The 12,062-nt window shown below is 44.5% G+C and overlaps 1 protein-coding gene across 1 annotated transcript in view; it reads left to right on the top strand.

Annotated features, from left to right (window-relative positions):
* Positions 1-12,062, top strand: part of ANTXR2 (ANTXR cell adhesion molecule 2) — a 170,424-nt gene that overhangs the window by 69,623 nt on the left and 88,739 nt on the right. Inside the window, exon 11 of the mRNA XM_087724004.1 lies at positions 7,329-7,407. Coding sequence (XP_087580130.1) covers positions 7,329-7,407 — 79 coding nt within the window. The remainder of the gene's footprint in view (positions 1-7,328; positions 7,408-12,062) is intronic.

Genomic DNA, 12,062 nt, shown 5'->3' with positions numbered 1-12,062 from the left:
TATCCCATTCCATCTATTCCATTCCATTCCATTCTATTCCTTTCATTCTTTATTCTATTCTGTTCTATTCTGAATTCTATTCTATTCTGTTCTATTCTATTCATATCCCATTCCATCTATTCTATTCCATTCCATTCTATTCATATCCCATTCCATCTATTCCATTCCATTCCATTCTATTCCTTTCATTCTTTATTCTATTCTGTTCTATTCTGAATTCTATTCTATTCTGTTATATTCTGAATTCTATTCTATATTCTATTTTATTCTATATTCTATTTTATTCTGAATTCTATGCTATGCTATGCTATTCTATTCTACATTTTTTTAAAGTGTTATTCATAATAATTATTCCATGTTATCTGGAGAATTCCCTGCTGGGTGGGGAATTTTGGAAGTTGAAGTTTATAAGCCTTATAATTGCCAAGTTTGGAGACCCCGCCTGATCTTGTGTGATATAGGCCCAATTAGACTTTATAATGCCTTGGTAAGGCCACGCTGGGAATACTGCATCCAGATTAGGGGACTGGAGTTTAAAACACATAAAGATCTATTGCAGGAACTGGGTGTGTCTTGTTTAATGAAAAGAAGGACTAGGGGAGATATGATAGCAGTCTTCCAATATCTGAGGGGTTGCCACAAAGAAGAGGGAGTCAAGCTATTCTCCAAGGCACCTGAGGGCAGGCCAAGAAGCAATGGGTGGAAACTAATCAAGGAGAGAAGCAACTTAGAATAGAGGAGAACGTTCCTCATAATGAGAACAATTAATCAGTGGAACAGAAGTTGTGAATGTTCCAACACTGGAAGTTTTTAAGAGGATGTTGGATAGCCATTTGTCTCAAGTAGTATAGGGTTTCCTGCCTAAGCAGGGGGTTGGACTAGAAGACCCCCAAGGTCCCTTCCAGCTCTGTTATTCTATTCTAAATGTCTGAAATATTTCCCCGAGAGAGCAGAGATGAGGAAAATCAGTGCAGAGCCTCCAAACGATCTAGCAAAGATCAATTAGGATGCCACTTTGAAATAAAACTTTCAAAACTAGATGAAAGCATGGTTATCGCTTGCTGCGCCTACGCTTCGGGGTGGTGGGTGGGTCAAATCTGGTGTGCAGCACTAAAAAAATATCCCATTGACTTGTCCATGTGGGGTGTCGTGCTTTGCTGCGTCCGATGACTGGGTGGTTGAGATTTGCAAGAGTGTTGGCATCACAGTTTGGCCTGGGAAGGGTCCCCTCCTTGCTCATTTCATTGGGGTGCCAGGTCGGCAGGGCGCATTTAGCAAAGCTTGGCCTGATCCGAGGAGGACTCATTTGTTTTAGTGTTGTGCCTCGCTGGCAGTGCTCTTTGTTGGTTATTTAAGAGAAGCAGTCTAGTACAGTGAATTACAATGCCGCAGAGAAAGCTGGCATAGAGAGCAGTAAGTGGCTCTTATTGCTGTCTCCCCTGTCTCAAAAAGCGATAAACATTTGGGTAGTGCCTGTATTAGCTTGGCACCCATTGTTCTAACCGAGGCTCCCCAAGAGCATGAAGCAGACTCCTGGTCCCGACAAAAACCCCTTTTATTAATTGACTGTGATTTCTGCTCATTCACATCCATCAAAGTCTTTCAAGGGAGGATTTACAGTCACAGACCTTATCTGGCTTGGAGAGCGGCCAGGCCGATATCTGCAAAACTTGGCAAGGAGTCTCGGAGAGTCACGAACCAATTAAGCGAACAAATTGTCTCCTGCAAACTCCACTCCCCTTTCGCTCCTCTTTTATTTCCTCTGGGAGGGGCCATTCATTGTAAATTGTAAATTTAATGAATTTATATGCCGCCCGATCCCGAAGGACTCCGGGCGGCTTACAGAAGACAACTCTAAAAAGATAAAAATTAAAAATAGGGAAAGAGAAAACAGGTTAAAAAGCAACACATCATGAACTCAATCTAGATGGGGCTGGACTTCATTCATGAGGTCAACAGCCCCAGGCCTGCCGGAATAGCCAGGTTTTAGTGGCCTTTCGGAAGGCCGAGAGAGTGGGAAGGGTCCGGATCTCTGGGGGTAGGTTGTTCCATAGGGTCGGAGCAGCTACAGAGAAGGCCCTCCCCCGAGGAGGTGCCAGCCGGCATTGTCTGATCGACGGTACCCAGAGAAGGCACATCCTGTGAGATCTTATCGGCCGTTGGGAGGTATGTGGCAGAAGACGGTCTCGCAGATATCCGGGTCCTAGGCCATGTAGGGCTTTAAAGGTAATAACCAGCACTTTGAAGTGCGTTCGGAGACCGATAGGGAGCCAGTGTAGCTCGCGGAGGATAGGTGTAACATGGGTGTATCTAGGTACACCCGATATCGCTTGCGCGGCTGCATTCTGGACCAATTGTAGTCTCTGAACACTTTTCAGGGGCAGCCCCATGTAGAGCGTGTTACAGTAATCAAGTCTTGAGGTGACGAGGGCGTGAGTGGCCCTCGTCCACCTGTGGCCTTACTCCCAAGTCAACCCCTGTTCTTTAGCTGTTCCTTTCATCTGGCCACTCTGCACATGCGCACACTGGGAACAGGCTCCAGCTGTTCTTCTGCCTCACTGATGTCTGACTCTGAAGGCAGCTGATAACTGGCATACGGCTCTGGCTCCCTCTCTGCCTCCGACACAGAGCCCTCATCAGAGCCTTCCCCAGACTCCAGGACTGGCCCATCTTCCTCCCCAACCTCCTCACTGTCCAACTCTGCTGCCAGCTCCTATGGCCACTGGCAGGGCGCAACACCCATTGATACAGTATATGATTGAATGTTCCAGACCTGCCCCAGTCATGCAGAAGAATAGGACTACAAGTAGACTTTGGCTCCGCCATTGCCAACTTGGTGTGCTGTATGGACTTCAACTCCCAGCATTCTCAGCTGTTCGAGTATGCTAAGAATTGTGAAAAGGTAAATGAGTATGGGTGAACTGCTGGCTGGGCCACTGCATCTGGCTGGGGAATTCTGGGAGTTGTAGTTCATGCATACACGGCAGAGCCATGGTGGCGCAGTGGTTAGAATGCAGTATTGCAGGCTACTTCTGCTGACTGCCAGTTGTCTGCTCTGCTCTGCTATTCTATTCTATTCTATTCTATTCTATTCTATTCTATTCTATTCTATTCTATTCTACTCTATCTTCAAGCTTCTATCATCATGGTTGAGAAACACTGTTATAAAGGATAGTTGAGATAAATTGGCATATAGCTGACAGAACTGGTTCAAGGAAGGCTGTGGTTTAGCCTTTAGTAGATAAAATGCTCCCGAGATCGTAAATCCACAAACATCTAAGAAAATCTGACTCTTCCATCTTAAAGATAAGCATATAAGGGAACTTGCTGAGGCTGTGCAAATTTGGGCCAGGAGCAGCTGATCTCTAATCCTTACCATGTGTTTGGGGTTTTTCCAAAGTTATTTGAAGAAATAAGAAACCGCTTTCCTATTTATGTTTCTCCGCTGCCTAATTTCTCTTCCTAGAAAGCCCCACCAAGTCCTAATTAGTGGCCTTTATGCTATATCTGTGTTGCTGGAGTGGTAATTAGTGAGTTTATTGCCAGCCCTGACATTTTTATGGACGTGAGTGAGCGAATCCATGTAATTCTTCAAATCTCAAGAACTCAGATGGTCATTTTTATTACTTTTATGTTTCTGAGATGAACAGTTGAGCAAGTTGAGTTGAGTCCAGGGTTTTAGGTCTCATTGGACCATAGGCCAGCAGGATGAGTCCCTAGTACTGTCTTCCTTCCATTCCATGTTTCTTAAGGTAACATAGCCTACCAGTCTGTTTCCAGACTGAATGCAAACCATTGATAATGTCACTTGAATGGGGACCAGGAATATTTATACAGATCAACAGAGCTGGAGGTGAACTTGTAGGTCATCTAGTCCAGCAGTCACCAACTGGTGGTTCGTGAGAAAATTTTGGTAGTCCGCAGAAATATTATTTGCATTTTTTAATATTGCACTAAATCAGGGGTCCTCAAACTACGGGCCCTGGGCCGGATACGTGCAATGAAAAGTGTGTTGTGTCTGCCACTTCAGGGTCTTTTTGTGCAGGTCGGAAGGGGGCAGAAATTCTGACTTGGGGTCTGTTTCAGCCTCCTGGTGGGGGGCTTTGGGCAAAGACTGGAGGGAAGCGTCGTTGGTGGCAAAGGGCCGGAGGGCCTCATTCCAGTGGGACTGCATCATGGTCTGGAACTGGCTGACCATCTCAACCCGCTGAGCCTCCAGGCGCTGGTACCTGGCCTTTCACTCCTGCAGGTCTTCCCTCTGCTTGGAAAGCTTATGCTCCTAGTCCTTAGTGAGGTGCTTCTGCTGAGCCTCCCTCTCGGTCAGATCCAATTTGAACTGAGCTGTTTTGCCAACTCTTTCTCATGGTGGCTGCTTAGCTCCAGCAACTGCTTCCTGTTGGGGCCCTAAGGAGCCTGGGCAGGCAGGTGAGGAGTGTGTGGGAGAGGAGGGGTAAGTAGAGGCCAGCGAGACGCCCCTCGACGGGAGTGACATCAAGTTGGCCATGCCCAACCAGTTACATGACCACCTAGTCACGTCCACCCAGCCAGTCAATAGGCAGATCATATTAATGGTCCATGGGATTTAAAATTAGGGATTTAGTGGTCCCTGAGGTCTGAAAGGTTGGTGACCAGCCTTAGTCCAACCCCCTGCCCAAGCAGAAGACCCCACACCATTTTTGACAGGTGGCAGTCCAGTCTCTTTTTGAAAGCTTCCAGTGATGAAGCTCTCACAACTTCTGAAGGCAACTTCTGTTCCATTGGTTGATGGTTCTCACTGTCAGGAAATTCCTCCTTATTTGCAGGTTGAATCTCTCCTTGTTCGTTTCCATCCGTTATTCCTTGTCTGGCCTTCAAGTGCCTTGGAAAATAATTTTACTCCTTCCTCTCTGTGGCAGCCCCTCAAATATTGGAATACTGCTTTTATGTCTCCCCTAGTCCTTCTCTTCACTAGACTAGCCATGCCCAGTTCCTGCAACCGTTCTTCGTATATCCATCCAAGTCACTTTATAATGCCTTGGTAAGGCCACACTTGGAATACTGCATTCAGTTCTGGTCACCACGATGTAAAAAAGATGTGGAGACTCTAGAAAGAGTGCAGAGAAGAGCAACAAAGTGGATTAGGGGACTGGAGACTAAAACAGACGATGAACGGTTGCAGGAACTGAGTATGTCTAGTTTAATGAAAAGAAGGACCAAGGAAGACATGATAGCAGTCTTCCAATATCTCAGGGGCTGCCACAAAGAAGAGGGAGTCAAGCTATTCTCCAAAGTACCTCAATTGATGGAGCCCCCCACAACAACTGGAGGGAAGTCGCTCCACTGATTAATTGTTCTAATGATGAGGAAACTCCTTAGTTCTAGATTGCTTTTCTCCTTGATTATTTTCCATCGATTGCTTCTTGTCAGTGCCTTTGGAGAATAGGTTGACCTCCTCTTCTTTATGGCATCCTCTCAAATATGGGAATATTGCTGTCTCGTCACCCCCTAGCAGTGGTGGGTTTCAAAAATTGTTGGAAAGTGGTTAGAATGCAGTACTGCAGGCTACGTCTGTTGACTGCCGAATGCCTGCAGTTTGGCAGTTCAAATCTCACCAGGCACCTCAAGGTTGACTCCAAATGAGGACCCAGATTGTTGGGGGCAAGAGGCTGACTCTGTAAAGCGCTTAGAGGGGGCTGTAAAAGCGCCGTGAAGCAGTATATGAGTCTAAGTGCTATTACTATTGCTATATTGGCAATCAAAAAAAGTGACGTATGACCGTTTTCCATACTTACGACCGTTGCAGCATCCCTATGGTCCCTGTAATCAAAATTCGCCCACTGACTCACATTTGTGACGGTTGCAATGTCCCGGGGGTCATGTGATCTTCTTTTGTGAACATCTGACAAGCAAAGTCAATGGGGGAAGCCCGTTTCACTTAACAACCGTGTTGCTAATTGAACCGCTGCAGCGATTCACTGAACAACTGTCAGGTCGCACAATGGGACAAAATTCACTTAACGAATGTCACGCTTAGCAATGGAACATTTTGAGCTCAGTTGTGGTGGTAAGTCAAGCGCTACCTTCTAGTTTAATTCTGCTTTCAGCTGTTTAGCAAACCAGGAAACACGGTCAAGGTTTGGCTCCATTGTCACCTTCTCCATTTTAATTATATCTGGTCTGCCCAGTCTGTAAGCATATCATTAAAACATTGAAAGTCACAAACTTTGCAGAGATGGCTAAAATAGCTGCATATCTTAAGGACTATTCAAACGAGAGATGTAAACGAGACTGGAAAAAATGGATTGACTACATTCAAAATAAATATGGGTCTAGGAAATTTCAGATAGCTTATGATTAAGATCAGAAATGATACAAATTGTTTATAGTTAGCCTAGCAAGGAGGAGCTAAGCTCAATTCAAAGACGTTATTAATTTTCTAATTTTTCTTTAAGTATATTTTGAACTGTTTTGTTAAGGATTTATACCTTGTATTGGTTCTGGGAAGTAAGGGGAGGGCAGGTTGGAGGGGAGGGTGGGAGGGAGCGGAGTTTACTAAGTTGGAGGAGGGGTGTTGGATTTTAAGGTATTATGAGTGTACATGTATACTGCTATTTTTTTCTTTTTTATGTATATTGAAATGGAATTATAAATACCATCAACACAAAAGGGAGTTTGCTCAGAAGCTGAAATACACCAAGTGAATTAGAGGAAGAGTGGGAAGCAGAGGAGAGAAGAAAGATAGGAAGAGAGGGATAGGAGAGAGGGTGAGGGGGAAGATGAGGTGTATAAGGAGGAGTGGTAAGGGGAGAGAGAAGAAGGAGAAAGGAAGGGGAAGTAGAGTAGAAAATGATGGAGGGAAGAAAGGATGTAGAAGAGTCAGAAGTAGAGGAGAGAAGAAGATAGGAAGAGGGATAGGAGAGAGGGTGAAGTGGGAAGATGAGGTGTATAAGGAGGAGTGGTAAGGGGAGAGAGGAGAAGGAGAAAGGAAGGGGAAGTAGAGTAGAAAATGATGGAGGGAAGAAAGGATGTAGAAAGGGGAGGAGAAAGGGGGAAGAAAGTGTCGGATAAGGTATAAATATGGTGTATGGAGAGCAGAAGAGCCAATAACTGGTTTTTTCCCCCTTTGGTAGTTGATGGTAAGATGAATTGATGTAATTACTTAATAATACAACATGATATTGAATATGTAATAGTATACATGTGATTATATATACATGCGATTATGTAATAGTATACATGTGATTATATCCATGTGAAAATGGAAAATAAAAAAAATTTCTAGGAAAAAAAAAGCATACCATTAAATGTTCTGTTTCCACCTTCCCTCTTTTTTCCTTTCTTTCTTTCAGAACAATGGATGTGTTTGTCAGTTTGAACCAAGGGCAGTCCCTTATTTCCAGCTCTTTAACCATTACGGCATCAGAATGTGTAAGTACACAGTGTCAGCCTCTGCTTCGCTGTTTGCTTTCGGCTGCCATTGAAACGGGGAGGGGGCGCATGGTATTTGGGTGGGGAAGTATCAGTACAGGAGTGACTGTTAAAAGGGAGCTGTTCTCACCATCTACTGCACATGCCGCAGATAAAGGATTTGCCGCCAAGGCCAACTGTCCGACATACCAACCTAATGATGCTTTTGGAAGATGTCCCCAACGTGACACCTGTGGGGTGTGCGGATTGGGCTACGGGATGGGGTTACCAAGGGGCGGGGGTTGGGTCACATATTGATATCTATCCAGGCCTTCCACAAAGCCCTTAAAACCTGGCTGTTCCGACAGGCCTGGGGCTAATGAGCTTGTCCCCCCTCGAATGGTATGGTTGTTGTGTGTTTTTAAATTGTGGTATTATTTTGTTCGTGTTTTTCCCCCCCCCTTATACCCCCATCCCCTGGGTTGTGAGCTGCCCTGAGTCCCCTTCGGGGAAAAGGGCAGCATAGAAATATAATAAATTCAATTCAATTCAATTCAATTCTATGATTACACGCGCGTTTGCCTCAGATCTTGCTTTGCTTAGCTGCTATCTACTCACCGCCAGTAAAAGTACTCTTAATTCTGCAAAATGGAGTTGAGTGGTTTCTTCCTTGGTTACTGAGGGAGGCTGCCTTGACACACAGCCAATAAGAGGGAGAAAGAAGCATATGGATATTTGAGGGGCTATATTTTTAGAACAAAACTAGGTAATCCATATCTTTATTAAGGATTTTTGGTTAGAATGATAAAAACGAATGCAAACTAAATTTGAAGAAAGAAAAAAAACAATAGAGAAATAACAAAAATGGAATGGAATGGAATAGAATAGAATAGAATGTCAGACTGGACTGGATTGGACTAGGATAGAATAGGAATAGGAAAGAACAGGATAGGATAGGATAGAATAGGATAGGATAGGATAGAATTGAATGCCGGACTGGACTGGACTAGGATAGAATAGGAATAGGAAAGGATAGGATAGGATAGGATGGAATGGAATGGAATATCAGACGACTGGACAGGACTGCACTAGGATAAGGATAGAATAGGAATAGAAAAGGATGGGATGGGATGGGATGGGATGGGATGGAATAGAATAGAATAGAATAGAATAGAATAGAATAGAATAGAATATCAGATTAGACTGGACTGGACTGCACTAGGATAAGGATAGAATAGGAATAGGAAAGAATAGGATAGAATAAAACAGAACAGAACAGAATAATCTTTATTGCAACTTTGAATGTACTTTGATTGGCAAACAATAAAATGAAATTTCATGGCATACAGCTCTCAAAGGGTCACTACATTACCATGATAGAACTAAATAAATAAATTAAAAAATCCCCACATATACTACATATATGACACCTATAAAATAAAAAGCGCAGAGAAAAAGAAAGGAAAAAGAGAGAAGGAATACTAGGATAAAGGAAAAGAAAATATATAAAGACGACTTCCAGTTTTCATTACAAGAAGAGACAAATTGTCCTCGGTCACCCAGGAAACCTCTCTCCCCCTCCCTTTTTTTTTGGCACACGCTGCTGTTATTTACATACGAGGATTATTTTGCTGGTAATACACTCAACAGCTCATAAAAGGCTCCTAAACCCACTTCCCTTGAGAGGCTCTGTTGAGATGCATCTGTAGCCTCTTTAAAGAACAAACAGTGCTCTTCCCTTCGCCTCTGGAAAAAGGCCCCAGGAGATTGATTGCAAGCAAATGTATATCATAATGATCATCTTCCAAAATAAGGATCATTCTCATTCTCATTCTCATTCTCATTCTCATTCTCATTCTCTCTCTCTCTCTCTCTCTCTCTCTCTCTCTCTCTCTCTCTCTCTCTCTCTCTCTCTCTCTCTCTCTCTCTCTCTCTCTCTCTCTCTCACACACACACACACACACACACACACACACACACACACACACACATCAGGATTTCTGAGTTTGCTTGCTTTTTTTGCAGACATTTTATTGGCCAAACTAAGTAACACCATCCATGCCAGACCGATGCAGTAGCACTGATGATGTTACCTAATTTGGGTTATGAGGTTCCCCCCCCTCGCACTTACGTGCTAGTCGTTCCCAACTCTAGGGGGCGGTGCTCATCTCCATTCCAAAGCCGAAGAGCCAGCACTGTCCGAAGACGTCTCCGGGGTCATGACTAAATGCCGAAGTCGCACGGAACGCTGTTACCTTCCCACCAAAGGTGGTTCCCATTTTTCTACTTGCCTTTTTGCATGCTTTCGAACTGCTAGGTTGGCCGAAGCTGGGACAAGCAACGGGAGCTCATTCGGCCCTAGGGATCCGAACCACTGAACTGCCGACCTTTCTGATCAACAAGCTCAGCATCTTAGCCACTGAGCCACCCTGTCCCCTTGGGTAATGAAATGTCTGCAAGAAAACAGGCAAGCTCAGAGAGCACCAAGGGACCCCCTCAGGTCAACGCTGAGCCACAAATATTCTCTTTTATTAGTAACACACAAACACAAGGGCCTGTCGGTATTGCAGCTGACAAAAATGCAGATTGAGGTTTTTTTTTAATGGAGTTTGTTTGTTTTACTTTTTGGGTGATGTTTATTTGTAGTGGGTTAATGCAGTGTTTCTCAACCTTGGCAACTTGAAGATGTCCGGACTTCAACTCCCAGAATTCCCCAGCCAGCATTCGCTGGCTGGGGAATTCTGGGAGTTGAAGTCCGGACATCTTCAAGTTGCCAAGGTTGAAAAACACTGGGTTAATGAAAGCTTTTGCCAGAAAAATATTAACAATCCACTCTTGGACAACCAGTAAAAAATAATAGCATGTTTAGATATTTGTTTTAAAGCAGCTGGAATTTAGTGTTTATACGTCTGCAGCAATGGTCTGCAGCAATGCAGGATTCTTAAAAATTTTTTTCCTGATTCAGAACCTGAAAGAGCTTGTGCTGCTTAATAAGGGAAATCCACAGAATGCTTTTAGACCGAACTTAATCGGCATTTGTTATCCCGACCCTTTTAAAGTCGTTTTCATAAACAGGAAGCATATTTGCTGACTTCTGCTCGGAGAAGAAGCCGCAGCTTGTCTGCAGGAGATGAAATCCCAAACATTGCAAAACCACTAAAATCCAGAGTTGGTTTAGAGACAGTCATAAGTGCGTAGATTCCCATTGAGAGGCACATGCTGTTAACGTCCATTAAATTGCTCATTTGGTGGTGCTCAGAGGAAATAAAACGTAAGAAGAGGATAGAATCATAGCATATCAGGGTTGGAAGGGACCCTGGAGGTCTTCTAGTCCAACCCCCAGCTCAATCAGGCGATCCTATATACCATTCTAGACAGGTGGCCAGTCTTTTCTTTAAAAAAACTCAGTGATGGAGCACCACAACTTCTAAATTGTGCGCTTCAAGGTGTTATTAGTCACCCATAAAGCCCTGCATGGTAGTGGATCTGGATACTTGAGAGACCGCCTTCTGCCAATTACCTCCCTGCAACCAATAAGATCTCATAGATTAGGCCTCCTCCGTATTCCATCGGCCAGCCAGTGTCGGCTGGCAACTACAAGGAGGAGGGCCTTCTCAGTAGTAGCCCCGACCCTTTGGAACGAGCTCCCCGTGGAGATTCGTACCCTCTCCACCGTCCAGGCCTTCCGTACAGCCCTTAAGAACTGGCTAGCCCGTCAGGCCTGGGGACAAGGATAGCCGCCCCTCCCGAATGATGAATGTATGTTGCTTACTATTTTATTATATGTCTCTATGTCAATGTTTGTATTCCCCCTCCCTGATTTTATGTGAGCCGCCCTGAGTCCCCTCAGGGAAAAGGGCGGCCTACAAATATTAATAAAATCTCTAAAAAAATAAATAAATCTCTAAATGCAAGCTGTTCCTCTGGTTAATTGTACATACCGTTAGGAAAGTTCTCCTTAGTTCCAGGGTGCTTCTCTCCTTGATTAGTTTCCACCCATTGCTTTTTGTCCTGCCTTCAGGGGCTTTGGAGAATAGGTTGGTCCAGTGGTGGGATTCAGCCGGTTCGCACCTATTCGGGAGAACCGGTTGTTAACTTTCTAAGCAGTTGGGAGAACCGGTTGTTGGAAGAAATCTCCTTTTGTTTTTTTCCCACTTGACTGGGCTAATCCTGTAAGGAAGGCAGGAAGGAAACATTCTGGTGTTGTTTCTAGCCTAATCTAGATTGCCTTGCTTACAGAAACTGCCTCTCCAGTTAACCCTTGCTACATTGTAACAGCTAAAGCAAAGCACCCATCGATGTGAGTGATGTTGAGTGGGCCACGCCCACATGGTCACATGACCACCGAGCCACGCCTACCCAGCAGGCCATGAGGGTTGTTCAATTATTTGAATCCCACCACTGGGTTGGTCCCCTCTTCTTTCTGGCAACCCCTGAGATATTGGAACACTGCTATCATGTCACCCCTGGTCCTTTTTGCCTCCAGAAATTGTGAATGCTCCAACACTGGAAGTTTTAAAGAAGATGTTGGATAACCATTTGTCTGAAGTGGTGTAGGGTTTCCTGCCTAGGCAGGGGGTTGGACTAGAAGACCTCCAAGGTCCCTTCCAACTCTGTTATTCTAGGGGCCAGGGTGCGATTTAGCCTGCAACCTTCTAAATCTGTGCGAAGGATTG

The sequence above is a fragment of the Thamnophis sirtalis genome, unplaced genomic scaffold (genome assembly GCF_051295495.1).
Source record: "Thamnophis sirtalis isolate CommonGarterSnake01/CBP01778 unplaced genomic scaffold, rThaSir2_p1.2 scaffold_10, whole genome shotgun sequence".
Classification (NCBI taxonomy): domain Eukaryota; kingdom Metazoa; phylum Chordata; class Lepidosauria; order Squamata; family Natricidae; genus Thamnophis; species Thamnophis sirtalis.
This window is presented reverse-complemented; position numbering and strand designations above follow the sequence as displayed.